Raw genomic sequence first — 23,648 nt, 5'->3', positions numbered from 1 at the left:
TACAGTCTAGGGGGAAGTTGTGGTTTGTTTTTTTTAAATCATGTTACTCATAAAGTAGACTTTTTAGTTAAAAGAAAAAAAAAAGCACCAGGAATAAATACTGGTGAAAATACAGTTAAACCAGATTTGAAAATTTTCATATAAGACCCATATGCTAAAATACATGTTAAATTTCTGAGTGTCATTGCTGACCCAGTCAGATCAACCTACTGGAGAAAGGCCAGCAAACTCCATCTCCTGCCCTGTGCCAGAGCCAGGCTCATGTGTGAGGTGTTTCTTGCAGCTGCCTCAGCTGGAGATGAAGAACTACGTGTTTGCTTCAGAATTTTCTAGGAAAACCGAAAATGAAATGCAAACATTTTTCCTACTCCAGAATGGTCAGGTCAAGTCACAGACAGTTCATGCAGTCTCTAAGAAGTTCAGTTAGGTCTGTTTAAATGTAAGAAAGTTCTGGAATGAACTGCTCCGTGAAATAAAAGTAATTTATTTAACTTACAAAGGGAAAACTAAACGATGATATTTCTTTCTTTTCCTACTTCACAGCCTGCTATTTAAGATTGCCTTTGGAGAAAGGTGCTTTTTATTCCAGTATATTTTACAATACAGCACAGACATCAAAATTTCATTGGAAGAGTAAGACACTTTGTTAACATTTAAATACGCAGACAGCTTTTCCAGTGTCTTAAGAACAGTTTTTGTTTACAACAGAAAAATACATCTGACAACAGTAGCTACTTATATTACAAGCAAACAATATTGAACTCTGCATAGTTTATACAATATGCTGTGGTAATAATTTAATTACCAGTTTTATCCACTATTTACTAGCTGGCCACATAAAGCCTGACATTCATCTGAAATGTGGCATTGTATGTTCTATTGGTATTTTCTTATTAGCTTCATTTAATGAAGTATTTTCTGGACAAATGAATTTCAAAAACTAAAAGCTGACCAGAACCGTGGGCGTCCTCACTACAGACATTTAATGCACACAGTACATTCCTAAAGTAAAGGCAGGTGGCCAATAGAGAACGTAGCTGTCAGAAAGGAAGGGAAATAGAGTGCAAATTAAAACAACAACGACAAAAAAAAGCATTTAAAAATGTTAATGTGCAAGTTTACAGTATCAACTATGTAGTAATACTAACTGGGGAAAGAAAACCTCAGCATAAAATGATACGTCTCACAGTACGCTCTTGATTGCACATTGTTCCACAGCATTTGCATCCATTACACGTTCTTGTGAAAACCAAACACACTGAGTACCCTTAATTAAAACTAAACTATTTCACAATGAGAAGTTGTAGACATGCTTCCATTAGTGGGCAAAACTGGAATAAAAATAATCAGAATCACATTAGAAATGCTTACTGACTTGTAGAGCCACAGTGCTTGTTAAGTGACTGACAGCTGTCAGGACCTTTACAATACACACCTACTTATTAAATGCAGCCCGTGGGTTACTGAGCAATACCCCACCTGTGACTGACTGTACTGGGTTTTATTCTTTGCTTTTACAATGCATTACTCGCGTTTCTATCCCAGTGATCCTTATAGGTGTATTCAAAATATACCTGTTGAAAAAGTACTGTATCTTTTCCCCCCCAGTAATACTTAATGTTGCTGGCTGTAATTGCTTTGAAAGGCAACAGAAAAATTCCACAGTGCATATCACTGCATTTTTTTGAGACTTAAAGGGACATTATATAAAAACAGGGTTAGCTCGCAGAAAGCTACAGGATGTCAAAAATGCCTGAAGGTATGTTGAAAGCATTGGGAAGAACCCTCATTTTCAGTGTGCCATCTGCTCCACAGGAGAAGATACGATTCCCTTGAATGGTTTCAATCTGGGTGACACCAGCGCCGATATTTCTGAAAATGGACTGCTTAGCGTGTTCATGTTTAAATGAATGGATTAAATTGTAGCCGGTCAGTCTCCACACCTGTATCAAAAGAATGACAGATGAGTTGGAAGGAAATTAGACTTAAGACGTTTATTTTTTTTTTCTCTACTGTTTCAGATTCTTGGCTCTTGCAAACTCTCCTCAGCAAAGAGACAGGATATTTTTGTTGTCTATAAGCAAGATTTGCCACAAGTCCAAGAGTCTTAAGTGGCTCTTGTTGAAGCATACAGCAAAACAGCTACCATAATGTAGGGCAGCTGGTTACTTTGCAGGGCAAAGCTGCTGTGCTACCTGATCTGAGGTGCCCTATGGCTTTCTACTCGGGGAAAAGTACAAAAAGGTACAGGATGCATTTAAAGCAGAAGCTCTATTTCTGTTATTATTATTTTTGTCTGCCTCCTGTGAAATCTTTGTTTGGTGCTACAGCATCAAGTGGAAAAAAGAATTTGGTATGACAGAAATGACAGAAAAGTTTATAGCTAGGAAGGTTACTGAGTGCCCACTGTAGTATAAGGAGACATATCCAAAAACAGACAACGTGGGAAAAATAAGATTTCAGCATCATGAATTTTGCTTTAATCATTTAAAATTGCAACTTTTAAAAGACTTCTATCTGTGAACACAGAGATATCAGGATATTTAACCTTACACTCACAATATAAAAGTAAGCATCCTGTTTATCAAACAAAGAAGTTTTGTGAGCTTTTTGTTTTTTCATCACATTCATGTATCTATTTACAGGACGCTGACCAAAATACATCTATGCACTACTTAAGATAAATACTCTTCTATTACAACTCAGCTACTCTATAGCTTACCTTCATGTTACCTTCTGCTGAGCCTGTAACAAAATAGTCCTCAGAAGGATCCAGTGCAAGGGCCTTAATAGCTGAATCATGTGCTTGGAAGGTATAAAGGCTTTGCCTCTGTCTGATGTCAAAGATGCAGATATATCCCTTCCTACCACCAGAAATCAGCAGCTGATGTTTAGGTGCGTACTGTAGTACCGTGGCACCATGATCGTGACAAGTGAAGGCTGAAGAAGAAGGATGCCAGAGTTTAATAGGTTTGAAACTGTAAGTAGCTTTTAATCTCCACATGCGTTTCTGTTACTAATTGCTTTCTGAATGTTTTCTAACTTGATAGATACATTTCTTCATTTTGATAATATTGTATCAGTTAACAGTTCTTTGTTCTTGTAAAGGCTACCAAAGCCTACTGCACAAGAAATAGACAATCTAAATTATCTTTGTTAGAATATACGCATTCCTTATTATGTTATAATTTCCTAAACTCTGTTTCTTAGGTGCCCTGGCTGGAATCCTTTAAAATGAGACAGAACTTTGGTGGGATCTGCTGGTTTAAAGATACGGATCTAAGAATGTACCTATTGTTCACACAGGTAATTGCTGCGTTCACTCCGGTACTGCAGGTATTTGCAGCCATGTCTGATAGTTAAATTTGCTCTTTTACAAATCCAGGCTCTCATATTAAGATTTGTATTAATTTTTCCTCCACAGTGCAAGGCGATAGAATTTTGATTTAGTTCTTTTACCTAAAGATGTATTTATTGAACTTGGTCAAATAGATAAAAATATCTTGTTAAGAATCCAGCCCTGCTGCTGAAAGATAAAGACTTATTTTTCTGATTTGCTTCTACTGTTACCCACAGTTGTCTTCTCTTGGTAGATTAACAGAGAAGTGGATTGATGAGTTGCTCGTTTAAGTGAAGTTCTGCATACATGCAGTCCTTAATAATGCAGCTTTAATTAAGTCACCTGTGTAGACTTTTTAGGATTGCATGCAAATATTTTGAGCCTTTTTGTAACAAAAATAGCTTTAAGTGTTCTTCCTACTTTTTCTCTGTAATCATGATAATGTTAGAGACATGTATCAGACCTGGTTCATGCACATATATAGACAAATACATAGATGTTCTCCAGCATTAGTTTCACTCCTTGCCCTGAAGACGCATACTGTATTTTTCTTTACTCAGTGAGAAGCAGGCATTATATTTTCACTGCAGCACTTACCGTGTACAAGACTGTTACCAGATGAAACCAAAGTGTCCCAGAGGCACACGTTTCTGAAGGAAAAAAAAGTCATTATGGCCTGTTGATGAGTGATTCATAGGGTGACGTGACTCAGAAAGTGCTTATGTTCCTTGTCAAAGATTAGAAGGTAGAACTGAACAAGGAGCCCTCGACTCTTTGCAGTCATTGGAGAGCACATGCAAAGATTTAAGATCTTAACTCTTTCTGTGTGCTTCTGTGCTTCGTAATAGGGACTGTACTTTCTGCCTCAAAGATATATACTAACCCGAGGATGAACCAAGAAGTTACTCAGGTTGCTTTCCTCAAAGAATTATCTTGATTTTACTGTTTTACTGAGCATGTTTATCCCCACAGCAGCACATCAGAACTAGAATGTGGAATACACCATGAGAAACTATTTAATTCTTAACCCTCACTCACAAACTTAAAGTTGGAAAACAAATGACTGAAGGAATGATGTTCAAAGAAATTATCTGTCAAGTCTGAGCAGTAGCTAAACTTGTAATGCTGAGCTTTAAAACATCAGCCACGTACTAATGTGTGAGCAGCAGTGGGTTAGTAACCATCAACAGGTAGCTCTGGTGAAATGCCTGTTTCTTTAAACACACCTGTTGTCATTGGACTGTCCCGATGTGGCCACAAGACTTGAAGAGGTTATAAACGCAAAATCACTTGTGGTTTTACTGTGACACTGCCAACTCTATTAAAACAAAGCACAGTAACAGAGAAGCAATCACATCAGTTGTAGTCTGCATCAAATGCTGCTATCAGTATCATGTCACAGCTGTCGCACAGGAAACAGTCTTAACGTCTTGAAAGCTGAAAAAGTGACACATTTTCTTGACCAATGGATCAAGAAAATATAAAATAAATACTAAAATAATTGAACTGTAAAAAATAATCCACAATATATTGTATCACATAAGCCTGAATTTCAAATTAAGCATGATCTTTTTGTGCTATTAATTAGCAGTGAAAAGAAGAGAGCATTTTTACTATTTCTTGGGGCTGTAAAGTCCTTACTGCAAGCTCTGATTTTTAATTTAATTGAGGGAAATGCTGGTAGCATTTGTAATGACATCGCAGCTTACAGTTACTCTACAATTTGATTTTCAGATCAATACCATTGAAAATACACATACTGATGAAGTATGCCAATTAAAAATAAGCAAAATGCCTCAGTGAAACTCTTACTCTCTTGGTTTGTCTGTAGTCCTGAAGACTAAGTTTCCTCTATAAAAACTAAATTTTTAACTAAACCCACTTACTTACACTTAACTTACCAGATAAGGCTTCGGATTTGAGGTGGTTTGGTTTACTTGCCAAATACTTAGAAATCCTTCACCGTCAGCAACCCCACACTGCAAGGAATGAAATGCAGTTATTAGCATCACTTTGAAAAATGAGGGGTGGGTATTTCTCCCAGTTCCCTTCTCTTTGTCCTTTGTTTTCTGCAGCTTATCTGCCTCACATACTCATCTTTGCCAAAGTGTGTGGCTCTTCTGTACTTTTTTCCTGCTCTCCATTGTAGTGCAGTATATTTACTCTGTTCAGCTAATGGGCTGTATGTCTTCTAGGTAACACACTCTGTCAAAACTTTATTATAGCCAGAAAGCAAAGTATGAAGGACTTTTTGGTCATCTGTATTTAGTTTAACAAAGTTTTCTTCTGCAAAATAGGCAAGTTCCTTTTTTTTTTTTTTTTTTTTTTTTTTTTTAAACTAGTGTTTGATTTAAAAGCTCACCACTTAGAAACAAACTACAGACAAGTCTGAAAATAGGAAGATAACATGCAGTACTGAGAAGTTTCTTATCTCAAAATATATTTTATAAGGACTAGCTGGAAATCAACAGACAGATGAGATGACTTTACAACCCTCAAAAGCTTCTTTCTGAGTGAATATTAATCTGCTTCCCTTACAAGAACATAAGGAAGAAGTTTCAGATCCAACCATGTTCTGTGTCAGGTCAGTTAAATTTTAAGGACATTAAATGTGCGTGCCTATACGCCAGTTTAAGAATAGATTACTTTGAGATTGCTTAGAATATGAAGAGAATACATAGTTCTAGTAGGAAGGAATCTGTAAGAGCTGATATAATTCAAGGCAGTTTTCCTGCAATAGATTTTACTGTTGAAGTGTAAAAACAGGGCAGATAGATTACTGAAAATCTTGCTTTGTATTAATGTAATCTCATAGGAATCTGTGTGAAGCTGACAGGAAAGAAGAGAGAATAAAGGTCAGTGTTTATTACAGAGCTTTCATATGCAGTGAAATGAAACGTTACTGGTTATGCCATCATTCTAGGATACCTTAACAGGAGCTTTCTGTATCACCAGATAGAACTGTTCTAGAAGTCACAGCATAATCAAATATGCTCCATGAAAATGGTAGATATTGTACTTACCTTATTGCCCTGGGAATTGAAATACATTCTTGTTACCCTGGCGTTCCCAGCCTGCTGAAAGCAGACCAATTGCTGTGGCCTCGTCCACTCAAACATTCGAACGCTACCATCTTGTGCTCCTGTAAGATCTAGGTTAAGAAATAGGTGTTCGTTAGTACTACAAAATTGTATAGAATGATGCCTGCTTCATAGTGGCAAATGTGATTCACTTACAATACTGATGGACTGGATGTGAAGCCATTCTCTTGACGTTATTCAGATTTCTTTTAATAAGCTTCATTAAAAAAAAAAAAAAATCAAGGAAGAGATAAACACACTATTCAGTTTTAGTACAGAAATTAAAGCCTGTTTTTCACAGTTTATTCAGTCATAAAATTTCAGATCATATTACGTTCCATTATACAGACAGCCGTTGTAATGCTTTTGATATTGCTCCCAATGCAAGAATAGTTTAAAAAATTACTTTTTTAAAATTTTTTTTTAATTTTTTTTTGAGAAACAGCAGGTCCTTCTTCACAAGCCTCTTCTTAAAATCTTGTTTGCCTCATTATTTTTTAAGTCACAATAACTCTATGCTACCATCTTAAAGAAGATACTTAGTGTGGTCTTCTTTTTGGCCAGGTCTTGGCCACTTTAGGCCTTTTATTTCCACACTCAGCACTACAATGAATCGTGTACTGAATGATGCAGCAAAGAATATAGTAAGTCTACAGGGCTGTATGCAACAAAAGTACTTACCACACCAGCTCCAGTGCTAGTTTGACCACTGCCGAGCCATGGCATAGATGAAGATGGTTGTATCTGACTCACTCCAAAAGATGGTGCAGTTGACTGAGTTAGTGTTGTGGTAGAACCACGGAAGTCAATATCATCAGAACTGTAAGAAAACAGCGGTGTTTGCTTTAAACAAATGTTTCATTGCCACCGATGCTGTTCACTTGTCTCGCTGCAACTACAAGTGTTTCTGATATAGCGCTTCTTTTATTAGCTCGTACACGGTGAGTCTGTATTTCATTGAGCAGTGCAGACATGCCCCAAATACTCAAAACCCTCACAAACTTAGCTTAACCACTTGTAAAACATATGAATGTTCCTTTGCTTTCTTCTTCTGCTACTCCTTTTGAAAGTGTACTCTTAAACCTACCAAAGATTATGCAATTAACATTTTTGTGTATTGGAATTATACAGACTCACAGTGAACTTGTTTGCTTACTGTATCCACAGAGAAATAATCCTACCTTTTTGACTCTCTGTCATATTCTTCCCCAATCCATATAAATGACTGAGCAGCCAGTAGAGCTGAAATATCAAGTTCTTGAACATCATGCGTGGATGCCAAAACAATTTCATTGCTGTTTGCCTGTGCAGCACAAATAGAAATTTTATCCCAATTTTACTTAAGATTATTCTACTAGATTTACCAGTAAAATTTGAGGCTTACCTTATTAACTGCAAATGCCATTATCATATCTGATTCTTTGTGAATTACTTTTGCTTTTCCTCCAGGGTAGCCAAGATCTGCTTCAACCTACAAAACATTTATGAGAAATTTTAACTAGCATGAAAATCCATTTTGTAGTTGTACATTCAGGGTGCAAAAGTCTACACAAAATTCATGCAAGAAAAGTTCAGTGGCCTCAGCATCATTTAGGAAGCTAAACTTTAGACTTCTCAGACTCTTTTGTGTTCTAGAAGCCAGACGTTGTGTTTGAGTGTAAGAAACACAAAGTTGTGTGTGCGACACTATTTACAAGGTGCTCACTCATCCCAATTACAGGACATCCAAAGTTAATTCACCGATTAAAAGCCTGCCACACAGACTACACAGAACACGGAGCTTCTGTTAGTCACATTAGAGAAAGAAAAGCCAGTTCCACAGAACTTTTAAGAATGTGCCAGAGGTTTGGGAGAAGGGATACTACCTTGTTTTTGTGATCTTCTGCTACGCAGTTTTGTTTGACCTGCTCCACACGATCTTCTACAGACTACATAACATCACACAGTCACAAACACAAAACACATGCACAAACAAATATAAAAAAAGAATGAAACATTCCAAACTAGATTTTAAAGGCCACTCTGTCAGTAAATGATGACAAATGTCTTTTTAACTTTTTCTAAAAGGCACAGGAACTAAGACAGGAATCTAAACAAACTCACTCAAAATGTAATGCCTCCCAGATGAACACAAAATGTATGATATAGTAAATAAATGGAGGAGTAATACACACACAAACTCCATACTTACAGGAAATCTTAAAGACATTAGATAATATATTTCTCGTGGTATTTATTTTGGTTAAAAACTACAATTACAACTCATTACAGTTGTAACTGGTACAATTCATAAAATCCCATATTATATATTACTATATAATATAACTTTTATATGTATATATTACTCATGCATATATACATATACACAAGATAATAGCTCGCTTAAATTTCTTTTTCAATATGACAACAAGAAATACATGAAAAAAAATTTATTTACTTGCTACATTTATTGCAAATGTTCTATTTATTTATTAGAAGAGTTTTCAAATACATAAAGTTAAGGTGAAATATGGCTCATCTAAAAAGATTTGGTCCAGTTGATATTTCAATAAACAGCATGATTGTCATGTTGATTTGAAAAAACCACCGACAACACAACACTGTCAAATGAAAAGAAATAAACTGAAATGCCGCCAGAGAAAGGCAAGAGAAATTAGAATATATACTGAGGAGACTGAGGTACAGTTATAATTGAGATTTCTTTAAAAACAACAAAAAAAAGTTGTGTTTTTTGCTTACCTCACTTTGTTTTCTTTTCTTTGTGAATATGTATCTGATGAAAGTCTCCTGAAGAAGTTCCTGCTTCACAAGAAAATGCCAAAGCCTTTTTGCTGGAAGAGCTGAATAATCCTTTGATCTGGATGATGCGGGAGGAGAAATAAAAAGGAAACAGCTTCTGTTTAACTACAGGTAGATAACTCCTGTCCCACCTCAAATCTACTTTAGGTTAAATTTCAGCTTGGAAGAAAACCAACTAAATTTAAAGTTCTAAGATCTTCAAGGCAAATTTTAAGGGAGACTTTCGTTTTTCTTGTATTTGTAAGAATATTTTAACAAAATCTTCTTTTGCCAACAATGCAGATTCAAATTAACATTTAGCTGATGTAATTGAAATTGTATTTTAGTGTTTCTAGAACAGTAAACTACTTTTGAGATGAAAAAAAAAAATCCTTCAAGCACTGCATTTAAAGATACTTGCTAACATAAGTGATGCAAGTATCTTTATATGCACATAAAACGGGAGGATTAGCTTTATAAGGACTGTACTACAGCTCTTTCTCTCTCCCTGTTGATGTCTTCATGTATGATACAAGTTTTCTTCTGTTGCTGAGGACAGGGTGGGAGATAGCTGCTACTGAAGGAACAGAAAAGGTGATTGAATAGGGTCTTTCTGACAAGAACCATTGCTCTCAATCTGTAGTGCTCCAAACTTTGCTCTTTCCATCTTACTTTTCTTTCTACAGCTGTGAAAGGTGCAGCAGATTAAGTAAAGGCAGCTGCAAGAGACAGCTACAAAAGAAGAAATAAAGGGATGTGGGAAAAGGGTTTCTGTAAAGCACTGGCTATAACTAAGACTTAGCCAAACTTCATTTGGCTGTTTACATTTAGATGGAAATACTCTTTAGTATTTTTGTAGTTAAGGAATATGAAAAAATATATACTTACTTGAATGGTGTGTTTTCCGGTTCAATCATTGCTTTATTGCGGAGAATAGCTGGTCCTGCACCTACTCCAGGGTCACTAGGATAGGTATTGATGTAGTTTGGTGGTGGGCCTTCAAACTGGTCCATTCTATCTTGAAGAATCTGTTCCCAGTGCTCCAAGTTTTTTATTACAGCGATACCTAATGGTGATGTTACAGGCAGATCTAAACAGAAATATTAATAAAGGCTTAGAGAAAAAAAGTCATACGAGTTACAGTGTGTACAAAAAAGTAGAGCAATATGACCATTCAACAGCAAGTTTAGCAAGGTGATGTATTTCTTAACAACTGTCAAAAAAAAAGTTTGAATTATGTAAATTTTAAAATAAAAATTAAACGGAGTATTTAAAAGCAAAGTCTGACAGAAATCCACTTACACGGGGAACTAAAAAGTGAAGTAGAGTTTAACTTACCATTAAATTCCAGACCAGCAATGGGAAAGAAGTTCTTAACGTTGTGCAGGACTAATTTTACCATTGTCAGATGCAGAAGAGCCCAGCTATATAAAAATAATAGTTATAGCTGTGTTAAAACAACAGCAATATGGTTATCTGCAAAACGGTTTTTTCTCCTTCTACCAACTACACAGATCAGAAAAACAACACAGGGAGTTCACTGAAGTTTCTAAGTTTAACAGACACATATGGCAAGATACATACACTGTAACTGTCAAAAGTAAGGCTCTCTCTGAGGGCTTCCCCCTCTGACAGAAAGTATCCTTTGAACTCTTCCTCTAAAAATATGCATTAGATACAATAGTAAGACTCTGCAAGATTGCCAATTAAGTACAAGCTTTCCAATGAAATCACAGTGAAGATAGATAAGCCATTACTTGAGTTTGGTATTCACACCAGAAGTTTCCCAGCAGACTCTCACAGATAATAAAAATACAAATATTGTAGAGTATATGGACTGAAGGGAGAGATGAAAGGTAGAACACAGAAAAAAGCCATCGTTTTTTCCTCTACTTTTATAATGCTAAGTTCATTTTCTCTATTCCCTTTTTTCTTGCAACACTTTCTCTGTAAGCTGTCTGTTTAGTCTGCCTCTCATTCAGAAACTAAGTGCTCTGAAACATCATTCTAGAGCTGGCAGTGCGGTAAGTCACGGTTTTTATGTCTTGAAGATGATAGTAGTGTACTACTTGTTTGTTCCTCCACCAACCCCTTAAAGCCACCCGGCTTTGACTTGCTAAACCCATTTTTTTTTCTTTCAGGCAAGTAAATGGGTAAATGTTTGTTACTGCAATCAAAGTTGTTCCTGCAGTCTCACTGCTACAGATGCCCCCACCCACTGAACTACAAATATGCAGCCCAAACTGTGGGCTGTTCAGAGCACCTGTATTTTCTTTAATCCTGAAGAAAAGGTAAGTGTGATATTATTATTCTCAAAGAATGGCTATTTCTTCTAACCTGTAAGAATTTGCGTCTTTGTGTTCCTGGATCTGTACGTCAGAGAGGAAAGCATCATCCTCTTCCTCATCACTGTGAATGCTTTCATCAGAATCATATATAACACCACTGTCTGACAGAGGAAGGAATGGCTGCAATGCAAAATAAATTCTGATATAAAAGCAGTTTTTGATCTGATACACGTATCTTTAGCTTTAGTTGTCATTTATACTCTTTGCCAATGATAAAAACATAACATAAAAGTTCCCTAAAAGAAACAAGTATCAAGGAGAAAAGCCTTCATCTATTACTTGCAATAACCATATTTCTTAACTTAGGAAATAGCCCTAAGACCAGTCATAGAGCTCTTCAACCTTTATTAAGATGATAATATTTTGCAGCTTAGTTTGAAGAGCACTCAGAATTTTCACGTTATTTTTGCCCTTTAAAGCTTAAATGAGAAGAAATCTGCTTTTTACAAACTCCGGCCTATTTTCCATTTTAAATTACCTTTGCCATAAAATAGTCCCACATGCTGAGTTCTGGAGGGATGAACTTTTCTTTGTAAGAGGGTCTCTCTGCAGGTACAGGTGGTGGCACGGTGCTGTCTTTCACAGGCCTGCCAGGCACTAACATTCTCATATTAAAACGGCGACGATGTTTGTCCATTTCTTCTGAAGGAAGAGGTGGTGCTAAATTCAGATAATTAGAGAAGCTGGTATTAACACAGCACCTTCCAAAGCAGCTGTATTTTATAAGTGGAGTAACTAAAAGCAGTATTATTGGTACTAACTTCTACCAACTCAGGGATCAAAGCCAGCCTATATAAGTGAAGTGTAATCATACAGAAAGTTCAGTTAGGATAAATTCAGTAGCTGTGGCAGTTACACATTGTGTATATAATGAGAAATTCATTTTATTATCTGAATCCAGTTTTTCGGGAGATGTAACTTTGAAATAAAAGGCATTTTAAATATTTTTTTCTCAAATTAAGAGAAAAATTAAGAACTTGTTAAGAAATAATTATAGAAAATGTTGCTGAAGTGTAAACTGCACACGTAGCGCAAGTTGTTCAAAACTCTTGAGACAGTAAGGAAAATTTGAATAGAGCAACTCTTTGACAAATGAAATCTGTTAAGATTCAAAAGGTCTTAATAGTTATCAAAATATAACTGCGACGTTTGTTTTCCAAGGAGTCTTTGGGCAGGCAGCACTGAAGATTACACTTACTTTGTTACAGAGGAGCTAAATATTTAAAACCAGTTTGTTTTTTTGTAGAAGCCACTACTAACATTCATCTACACGGCAAGTTTTTACAAACCTTCGTTACCATCCTCTGAAACATCAGAAACTGTAGCAGCTTGTAGGTTAAAGGAAAACAGAATACATGTCCAGTGAGAACATGGCTTATAGATGTAAGTTGTTCATAATAACACCTTGTTAAAATAATTGATCCTTCCTCCTGTGATTATTCTCAGATGTCCTTAAGTTATTACATAAAAGAGAAATACGTAATGCATTCTTGTGATTGTATATTTCACAGTGTTAACTGATCAGTGATGACAATACGATAAAGTCAGCAAGGATGACAGTTGTTGAGATTGGAAGATAAGAAGCAGCATTTATATTATACCACCTTAGTACTGCTTTGCTTTGTATTTTAAATATGAAACATCAATTTTCTGCATAAGAATTTTCAAACCTGTACTTTTTAAAGCAAATGTGCCAGAACTTTCAGAACTGTTCCAGTGCAATTATAGGGCAAATGGTTTCATTTGCGTCTCCCGAGCCTGGATTCAGTCTTCCCCTTTCAGCATATGAAAACATTCTCATCTGTCTGAAAGATCCCTGCTTTTAGATGGAGTTTAGCTGTGTATAAAGAATTTTTCTGTCAGAGGAAGCTGTTACTTCTGGCACGTGGCGAAGCTGCATCTTGCAGAAGAAACAGTTTCAGAAATACTGTTTCCAAATGACTGTAATCATTATTGTTATACAGTAACACTCATACAGGAAAATGCTGGTATTAATGCTGATTTGTTCTAATATTTCGCTAAAAAAGATAATGGTTGAAAATACTGAAAAGTGTTATAAACAAGCATCTAATAGGAGTAACATAAGGAAATATGCTACCTTGAGGATGCTTTCTGACTCAGAATGTCTGAGTTAAAATTATGTTGTTATAAAATTATTTTGTTTCCCTACTGGCTTAACACCAAATGCGAGTTTGAGTTACCAGAGTACTGGCAGTACTGTTGGAATGTATATTAGGCAAAATAATAGTGTCTATTGGTAATTCTGAACCGTTTATACTGGGAAATGCATGTGGCATTCCACATGCAAGTTGCTTACCAATTCTGGGGTTTAAGTGCTGCATCACAGCACTGATTTAATCACTACTTGACAAAATTACTCAGCGTGATGGCCATTTGTTAATGATAATATGCTTGATATCTTGCTGTTTAAAGCACTTTGTTTTACCTCTGACTGAGAAACTTTTCATTATTGTTTTACAAGGAAGAAAAGAAAAAAGCTTGTGTTTGGGAAGATATGCAAACATATCCACTCCAAGTGAACTATGTTGAGTTTAACAATAATTAAATGCACAGGTCATTCTATATTCTAAGTGGATTCTAAAGAAACAAACAAAGAATCCTCAACAACATTCTTGTTTTATATGTGGGGGACAAGTCTTGTCACAAAGAAGATGAAATCTGTGTTTATTCTTTAACCTAACAGTTCCTCAGACAATAGTCTTCAAGTCCTGAATTAAAATGAATGCAGCTATCAAAAAGCACAGTTAAGCTGTAAATGTCAGATTAAAAATCATGTTGAGTAAAAATATCTGTACTGTTTGAATGGAAAATTCAAATCATGCCAGGTGTTACCATAAAGGACAATCATGAGAAAAACTAACATTTCTTTCTGCTTTTTAATTAATGTTACCAGTTTCTTGCCAGTAGGTACTTAAATTCCATTTCCTTGTTTTTTTTTAATCTTTAAAGAAAAGAAACCTCCCCTACCGGGGTTCTAAAAGGTATAAAATGCAAATCTTTATTATGACCTTTAGGAAACAAAGTACCTGGAATATTTTCTGATTGCCTTCGAGGCTTTACAAGAAGTTTCACCCCTCCACCAAAAACAGCAGCCCACATCCGGCTGTTCAAAGGATGGGCTGCCAGTCGGAATAACTCATTACATGAATTGGTTGCCAGGGCGTGGATCAGCAGACTCAGGTAAACAGCTACAACAGCTTCACAAAGAAGGATGTTTAACTTTGGTTGATCTTCATCCTGAGCTGAACTTAAGAGATTTATAAGTGAACTCACACCTGCAGAGAGAAGAGGAAAAGCTTTTTGTTAAATAAGTAGGATTACAAATAGAGAAAAATTCAGTGTTGCTTCTCTGTCTCTTATGGTGCACACACCACAACAGCCATTTGAAACTGTTATTCTGATATATCATGCAGTTATGATTTTTCTTAAAGTCTGGACAAAGGATTTCTGAATTGTGCCTCAGATTAGTTTGCCTCTGAAACTCCTGCACTGTTGGCCAGAGTTGACCTCACAGAACTGCATCTATGCCAGTACAGAAATAGCTCTGCTTGAGGGTGAAGCAGACCAGAAGAAAAACATTTTAGGATGACAAATAATCAGCTTATAGAATTTATCCTGAAGGTTCTGATCTCTTCCTCAGGTAAGAGGTTTGTCATATAAAAAGCTTAGATTTTTGTTTGATCTGTGAAGAAGCTCATGGTTGGTACACTTGTGAAAGCGAAATTTAAAACATTTATTCATCATTGGTCAACCATCATTTCATCCATATCCAGATGAAAAGATTAGCATCAAGTTGTACTCTGAGTTATCAAGTTACAGAACAGTGACAAAAAATCTGAAATGTGGAGCTTTCCAGTCATGTTAAAGGTAACTTATTTTTGTCTCACCTGGCCACTGAGCAGGAGATGAGTTTGGTGTTGCGTGCTCTTCAATACTTTCTGTCCTCAGTCTGCGTCGATCACTCAAAAGCAGTCCTTGATAAACCATCCCTGTAAACTGATTTGCTTCTGTTTGGCTGCTAAATAGAAATCAATTTTTTTTTCTGATGAGAAAGGATTTTATACTATTTTTGTAATCAAATATAGTATATAGAAGTGCTTCTTTTGTTAATCAGAAAACATAACATTTAAAATTTAACAGGACCACAATTTCATCTCATAGTATATACTTGTATATACTTTTTGAATTAAAACTTGCTGTATTTTTACAGCATTCTTTTCCAGTTTGGGTTTCAAATAAGAACTGTCTGAAACCTGACTTCATTTAAGCTCAAATATTTTCCACGCACTCCTACCCAGCAATGGATATACTGTGGAAAACAGCACTCCAATGTTCTTTCAGAAGCATCCTAAGATTGATACCAGATTTTCCTCTTTTGATTGGAAAAAAAGAAAGATTGTTGTTATTTCCTCTGTGTGAAACTGGCATGGATATCAGAACTAATGTGTGAACTGTATAGTTATCTATGTCACGCATAGCAATTGAATCTCTTTGCTTGGACAACAGGCACGAAGACTTTCCATTTTGGATGCACAAAATATTCTTCAAATGTAGGACTGTAAGAAAGCTTCTATTTGTACCTGTAGCTGTGGCTGTCACACAGTGCTTGGTAAATGGATGCAGAAAGAGAAGCTGCTAAAGAATGAAGAGTGTACACCTAAAATAAAAAGAGCTGGTAAGTTATACGCAATTTATACACAAAAGGTATTTAAACCACACTTCCTTCTAAACAGGTTTTGAAATGTGTTATGCCAGAATGCCCTAGTTTTAAACCACGTGCAGGAAATAGTAACTAAAAAATTATTCTAATACAGACCTCTCACAGAGTAGGAGTATACTGAAAAAGTGACTGATACATCCTGCTCTAATAGTGATTTCTACAGTCTGAATGGTTCCTGGAAGCAATATAATATAACATCATAACTCAATATAGTAGTATTTGCTTTATATGCATGATACAGAAATTTCTGTAATCATTGTGACTGTTACATTATTTATAATAGCTCTTTCATCTCACTTATGTGCTTAAATTTTTTCAGGAGTCTCCCAGGAACAGGAATAATATGACTATGAGCTTACAATGCAACAGAAACACTCCATTTCTTAAACAGAGGAAGAAATGTAAGGACTTCTTGGTAACACAGATGGAGGCCAAATTGTGTTGAAAATGGTACAACTAACTGTTAAAAACATAAATGTTTTTTAACTAACTCTGCTCATCTCCATCTCCTCCTCCTGTCTCTCTACTTAACCCAAGGTATGGCATCTTATGAAAGATACAACTTATCTAAATAGTCGTTTACAGTTAGGAAGTGTCAGTTCTTTCTGAATTTCCTTTTAAAGAAAAATGCATGTGGAATAAGAGTTCTCAGAATAAGAATGATGTTTAATGTGGCATAGTGCAGGATGGAAAAGGAGTCAGCTAATGTAAAAAAATAAATGAGTGTGAGTAATGGTTTGCAAACTGATACCTAACTACCAACGGGACAGTCTGCTTAGTTTCATAGTTTTGATTTACTTTCATTTACTCAATAGAAATTTAAATGAAATTTGAGGAATATGAATACTGATAAAAATGTACAAACTAACGGTTTAGATTTTTACTAATTAACTATTGTATAATCTCAGTCACTTTGTTTCTCCCATCCCCTCTATTTTATGAACAGAATTTTTTTACCCTAGGATATGGAGCCAGATAAACTAATGGTTGACTACCATGTCCAATTCTTTAGATTTTAGAGAGGTCAATATTGTGAGAAGTGTTGAAAATTTAAACACAATTTCAGTGTTTAAATTTAGCATTTCCTATAACTTGTTTTCATTACCTTGACATCTTCAACATTAGGGTGTGGTGGTGATTTCATCTGCACAATTGTGTACAGAATATCATGGATGTGGTTGTTTAAATACAGCACAGGATTAGCTATCACAGTTTTTGTGGATGCTATGCTTGCAGATAGCAATGGTAGTGTTGTAGGCAATGGAAGCGGAGACTGAAGCTGTTTTACAGTAGTTTCCTGTTTAAAAGAAAAGATTGCACTTAAGATGATTGCTTTGAGAAAAAAAATAATAAAAGCAGTAATTTTACATCTTTTTTTTCCTTTTTTTCAGGGTTATTTATTCTCTTCTACTGCTGTCTACACTGTACAGACAAGATTTCACAAGGACAGATGTTAAAAGTAAGTCCTGGGGCTGGAACCACTTGAGTGATTTATTCCACGTCAGAGTATATGCTCTGCTTAGTCACAAACACTTACTGGAAAATATCTTTCTGTATGAAACTAATGTAGAAAATACCATAACGTGGTAAAAGTGAGCAGCGCACTGACTAAGACTATTCCTTACAGCTCCCTTGCATGAATTTAACTTATTATATAGATACCCAGAATATAGCGATCAAAACTATAATTTCAACATACATTTAAGTCTGTAGTAGATAGAGCACTATTTATACAATTACAGCTAGCTTAATCCTGACAGATTCTGAAGAACCAAATAACCAGGATGTGGATACACAGCAAACTAGAATAGTAAGTTCTTGTCTCAAGAACATTAGACTTGTATAGCTTAAGGTACAAATCTAAGCATTTGATAAAACTGACAATCTAGAAATGTTCAGATTTGTAAATAGATCAGCTGAACTTGTTTTACCTGCTGTGACTCTTGCAGCAAAAATTTCAGCTCCATTCTTACAGATGCCAAACCACCTCCTTGTGCCCCATGGAGACTACAGTAACTTAGAAATACTCGTAGAAGAGCCTGGTTCTTCTGCAGCCACCACTTTCTTCTTTCAGCGTGTTCTCTTTTTGCTTGTAACCGACGCCTTTCTATCTGGTGCCGTTCATAGGAACCGATGTCTGGCTTATCTATAACATTCTCCTGATCAAGTAGATCCCCATTGACTTTGGTATATGTTTTACAGTAGTCTTTGTCACCTGCTTCGTGGTTGCATATTTCATGCATGGCAGCAATCTCTTTTTCAAGCCAGTTGTACAGCTGAAACCTGAGCTTTCCTCCATCTACTTCATAACCTGTAGCCAAAGTCCTCAGTTCAGTCATTAGGATCTTCAGACAGGCTCTAAACTTCAGTTGTTCAGCAATAACATCAACCTCAGTGTCTCCAACATCAGAAATCTCTCCATGTGGTGTCTGTGGGACATTAGCATCTGGGGTTTTATCTTGGTCTTCACTCTTGGAAGTAGATTTTGAATTTTTCATAATTATACCAACATCCTTGTCCTCTTCGTCTGACTCATTTTTGTCTTCACCCCAATCAAGAGTAAGAGGTTCATCATCAAACTTTACTGCTGGTTGACTCCAGTCAAATTGTGCTGAAGATTCAGCAGTATCCTTCAAAGCAAAGGAAGCTGAAATGGGCTTTGACCAGTCTATGTCTCCACTTCCAGCACCATCCCTTAAGGCTTTGGAATCTGAAACATCAGCCTGCATTGGAGGACTAGATGCATCTTTCTCTGTAGCTACAGCAGATTTTTTTCTTACTTTTGGGATTTTGGAAAGAACCTCAAGAGCCAACACAGGACAACCCACTTTAAAGTGAGCATTTGCAGTAGTGAAGAATAATTTTCTTTCTATAAGATTGATTTTATCAACAAAACTTTTCTCAGTTTTTATGCCTAAGGTGGCCAAAGTCCCTTCTGGTGAGCTGAAGTACCTTCGGATCAGCAAAGGATGGGTCCGAAGATAATTGTAAAAACTGAATACCACAGGATTGCATGACTTGACAATAACTAGGGAATTAAACAGAGAAGATATTTATTGACAATGGATTTCACTCTCATGTGCATTATGTTCTGCATTACAAAGATAGTTCAAAATACAAAAACTAAGAGTCTAGTTCCCAAAACAAAGCAAAAGAATGACTTGTTCCCCACAAAAACATTAAAGATATAAGCTGGATTAGTGGAAACATATGAAATTCTCACATTTGCTTCATTACTGTTTCACCAGGTAGCCTAAAAGAAGCTGAGAAGACCAGTCAGGTAGATTTAACTAGGGCAGGGAATATACTACAGAAACCAATGCATCCACTTCTTAATTTAAGATTAATTTAAGATTAATTTAAGATTAATTTAACATTAATCTATCAAGAGATTGGATAGGAAGCCCTGCTTTTGAAAACTGCTAATTCTGAGAAGCAAGAATGAGAATCTGAAGTTGATTAGAATAAAAATTAGCCACCATTAAGAAGAAGAGAGGTATTATAGGGAAAGTAAGAAAAAGTTAGGCCCTCCAGAGTTTATCTGACATTACAGCTAAGTTCAGTAATGGACACTGGAGAGAAGCCTTTGGAAGAAACTGAAAAAAAATATTTTTGAAGAAGAAATTGAGTGGGTGAGTACATAAGCCTATTAATAATTCCAGCATAATGGCATCTCAAGAGAAGGGACTACATACATAAACATAGTTTTACCCCTTCTCTACTGTGTCATAGAGTTTGATCCAGTAGACAAATGTTTTTTCCTTACCTGGGTTTTCATCGTCATCTTTAGGTGTTTGCTCCAGTAAAGTGTCCAGTGCTCTAGTGTAATCTTTCATTATCCAGTAAGCAATGCTTCTCAGAAAGGGATCAGAATGCAATTTAGTACAGCTGAACCCAGTACCATCTTTATGGCAACCCAAAATCTTTTCATAAAGAATGGAGGTGTATGTGACAGAGGTTTCAAACTCTGATTCATATAAGCGAGCAATAACCATAGCTAATTGGATGTCGTCCATTTTCTCCAGGCACACCTATGATAATAAGGGGGGTAAAAAGGTCTCTTTGTCAGGGAACGTTTTTTAAATGACAGTGAACAGCAACATATGTTTCTATAAGAGATTTTTTTCCTCATGATATCTGATCTTTAAAGCATATATTAATCTTTGAATCAAAAGTATGTTGAGATATACGTAAGTGAATATTTTTTTCCATGTTGGTAAATTTTAGCAATTATAGTAGGCCTCAGTGCATCCATGACAAAAAAGGATATATCAGTTAGAAATATAAAGATGTTTTAACTAGTGGAATAAATCTAGCTTCCAACTTTAATATTTGCACATAACTGGTAAGATTTTCTTTCACTGACTCATCTGCAGAATTGTTTTTAAGCCTTTACATTCTCAGGTAAAGACTAACACTGCATAAAGTAGGCAGGATAAGTAAAAGTTACCCAATTCCATTCTCTCTTGAGATATACTGCTTAAATTAAGACCTTGCTGAGAACTTTCACCTTCCTTTTGGCAGCTCTGACCACAGCTCCACTAAAAAGGGATCCTTCAGAAGATCTTTTTGTTTGTTTGTTTTGATTGTTTTTTACTTGATGTTCTACCAGTAGGGAATACAGAGTAACTAGAGGCTGAACAGAGCGCTACAAGAAGTGAAACAAAGCTTCACCAGCAGGGTCAGGATTCCTTTCTCAAGTCCTTCCAGCAAGGATGCATCTTTTTGAACATTCATTCTGACCTTCAGATCAGTTTCCAAACTCTTTTTCACAGCAGTGTGGAGGTAAACGCCACGTCTACAGGGTGCCATGTGTAGACATACCTGTTCTGCTTCCACACTTTAGAAAAAGATCAGCTGAGCAGCTTTTAAGGATGCAGTTACATGGTTCAGACTAGAAACTGAAATTTAATGCCTCAAAAATTAATACCTCTATAGCATCTTTCAGTGAACCTGCTAGCAAGAAGAATGCAGCTGATTGTTCAAAGCGTTGTTTTCCCAACAGAGCAAAAGCATTTTTTAAAGCAGCTTTTCGCCATCTGTCTTCAGTGAAGTTGTGGCTGAAGAAAGCAGTCATCTTTTCATCATGCTGAGACCTGCATAAAGAAATGCAGTGTACACAGGTTTTTATTACATAGCCTTAGGATACAATCACTTGAACAGCACCAATTAAACTCTAATCCTGAATGAGTTCTGTTTTGCATTCCTGGTTCCAATATAATTTAATCAAATTTATAGTTAGAACTCACCTAAATAGACCCCACACCACTGCCTTTTTCTTCATAGCAAGGTAAAAAAGTGCAGCATCTAGGGCATCATTGTTCCTCTGGAATGAAGCTTTTGCAACCTGTAGTAAGCAAAACCTACTATTACTACTGAAAATATAAAGCTTGCTTTGAGCTTAAGAACATATGTTCTCTGCTGGGAGGATGCTCTGGGTGACTGCATTATTTATATAAAGCAACAGTAATTTCTTTCTGAATGACTTGCAGAAATTAATTTATTGACAGGGGACAACAGCTCATTACACTGTTAATGTTCTTATGGTTCAGAAAAAGCAGCACTACTGCACATATAAATACCCTGCCCCAGCAGGATATTACAGCTGCACAAATAAAGATATTTTTCTCAGAAGTGTTACAGTAGCTCATAGTATTAGGCAAAGTTCTTCTCATGATCAATTAGTTACAAATTTGCAAGCTGAGTATTTCTGTAGTGACTGCTTTGGGTGTTCTTCTGTGGAGGGCTCAGAGATGTGATTGCATCAGATTTGGCTGACTAATGTAAGTAAGTTTTGCTCTTGGATTCAACAAACTGCAGCTTTTTAAAACTCAGTTTTACAACAAATGACTTAGAAATTCAGTAAACTATCAAGTACTTCTGTTCCACAAACACTGAGAGGGCACATTATTGGTTGAAATCCAAAGCAAGGAGTAGTAGTAAATAAAATCCGTCAAACCTGGCAAGAAAGCTGAAATTTTTATTAAAGTAAGAATTTAAATCTCATTGGTATCTACAGGAAACATTATAAAATAATATCTGAAATGCATAATGCATGTTATCTATTGTCAGAGCTCCCATAAAAACTGCATGAAAATAAGATCTGTTGCTACTTTGTTTTTGTATCATAAGGATTTGCATTTCTTTAAAACAGTACTTTTTGTGACTCTTCAAAAGTCAAATCTGAGCTCACGTGTAGTTTCCCAGTTAATATGCCATAATCTAAAAACAACTCAATTTACAAGGTGAATTCTTAGTTTTTCTTACTAATAGTTTTAGAAATAGTTACTCCTTCATTAAGACCCACATCTGAACTCAAAATGTAATTCATTGTTTAACCTATTAATATATGCTATCACATATCTTAAAAAAAATATGATTCTTCACAAAATAGGGTAATTCAGTGTTAAACATATATAAAACACAGGGGAAAAGATTGAATGCTTCAAAAATGGCTTTTTCCTAGCTCAAGCATATTGCATTATACTTCTGATTTATAAACCAGACCTGCCAATATCAACTGACAGTACTGTTGTTTGGAAGCTGGCTATATTAAAATAATAAGTAGTGACACAGCCTCCCAGCTGGGCTGGAGTACAAGAGAATCTGCACAAGTTACCTTTTTTGTTAAGGCATAACTAACAGCATCTAATTATAATTTATAAGCAGTTAGAAATACCTTCTCAATGCATCTTCGGAGTGTGTTGATATTCCTGACCCACCAACCTATACCCATAGCTCTTAATTCAGACCACTGTGGGTCTCCCTTCTGGATAGCAGGGATCATGTTGATCAGCTCCTCCTCAGCCTCAGAATGAAAAGCCCATGCAAAATGACAGGTAGATAGGCCTAAACAGTAACATAATAAAATCCAGAAGATTAATACTCATTAATAAACAGATGGAATACATCAGAGATGCAAAATGGAACCTCTGCAAAGAGTGTTGGTAGAGAGGGATGTTTATTGACAGGAAGTAGAACTGTTCAAGGAGAAGTCAGAACATCTCCCAGTATATATCCTCTCTCCAGTGCTTCTATTCAGTGCTTCTTTTCCAGCACCCCATTCATATACATACTACAGTTTTATATGGTGTAAAACAGAAGGAAAAACATTATCTCAGAGGCAGACCCATTCTGGGCCACAAAGCTTTGTGTACACTGTTGAGGTGGTAACTGATTTTCTTTCCTGTTGTGTATTTCACAACAACATTTAGTCAGATTGAGCAAAGAAAAAAAAAAACCTCCTGTGATGAAAATGATAAAATTATCTTAGAGGGGAGACAAAAAACATGCTTCTGTAAAGCAATACTTTCATTCCTCCGACATAAACAAAGCAACATATAATACAATTGGTGTGTCAT

General features: G+C 35.9%; 1 protein-coding gene across 4 annotated transcripts in view; it reads right to left on the bottom strand.

The window, feature by feature from the left end:
* Positions 1-464: 464 nt before the first annotated feature.
* DMXL2 (Dmx like 2) overlaps positions 465-23,648 on the bottom strand; it is a 45,370-nt gene continuing 22,186 nt past the window's right edge. Inside the window, exons 20-44 of one of the 4 annotated variants that reach the window (XM_072345103.1) lie at positions 22,967-23,136; positions 21,537-21,634; positions 21,218-21,383; positions 20,054-20,318; positions 18,219-19,315; positions 17,393-17,584; positions 16,148-16,224; positions 15,455-15,585; positions 14,594-14,842; positions 12,025-12,206; positions 11,536-11,666; positions 10,537-10,622; positions 10,087-10,288; positions 9,160-9,277; positions 8,286-8,348; positions 7,805-7,891; positions 7,602-7,723; positions 7,102-7,240; positions 6,577-6,637; positions 6,364-6,491; positions 5,242-5,319; positions 4,567-4,658; positions 3,938-3,990; positions 2,723-2,940; positions 465-1,943 (exon numbers count right to left, since the gene is read on the bottom strand). In XM_072345103.1, the coding sequence (XP_072201204.1) occupies positions 1,734-1,943; positions 2,723-2,940; positions 3,938-3,990; positions 4,567-4,658; positions 5,242-5,319; positions 6,364-6,491; positions 6,577-6,637; positions 7,102-7,240; positions 7,602-7,723; positions 7,805-7,891; positions 8,286-8,348; positions 9,160-9,277; positions 10,087-10,288; positions 10,537-10,622; positions 11,536-11,666; positions 12,025-12,206; positions 14,594-14,842; positions 15,455-15,585; positions 16,148-16,224; positions 17,393-17,584; positions 18,219-19,315; positions 20,054-20,318; positions 21,218-21,383; positions 21,537-21,634; positions 22,967-23,136 (4,415 nt within the window). In that variant the 3' untranslated portion in view covers positions 465-1,733. The remainder of the gene's footprint in view (positions 1,944-2,722; positions 2,941-3,937; positions 3,991-4,566; positions 4,659-5,241; positions 5,320-6,363; positions 6,492-6,576; positions 6,638-7,101; positions 7,241-7,601; positions 7,724-7,804; positions 7,892-8,285; positions 8,349-9,159; positions 9,278-10,086; positions 10,289-10,536; positions 10,623-11,535; positions 11,667-12,024; positions 12,207-14,593; positions 14,843-15,454; positions 15,586-16,147; positions 16,225-17,392; positions 17,585-18,218; positions 19,316-20,053; positions 20,319-21,217; positions 21,384-21,536; positions 21,635-22,966; positions 23,137-23,648) is intronic. The other 3 variants (XM_072345104.1, XM_072345105.1, XM_072345106.1) reach the window with 3 other exon arrangements.

The sequence above is a fragment of the Excalfactoria chinensis genome, chromosome 10 (assembly GCF_039878825.1).
Source record: "Excalfactoria chinensis isolate bCotChi1 chromosome 10, bCotChi1.hap2, whole genome shotgun sequence".
In the NCBI taxonomy this organism is placed as follows: domain Eukaryota; kingdom Metazoa; phylum Chordata; class Aves; order Galliformes; family Phasianidae; genus Excalfactoria; species Excalfactoria chinensis.
The sequence above is the reverse complement of the archived record's forward strand: the minus strand, read 5'-3'. Positions and strand labels throughout refer to the sequence as shown.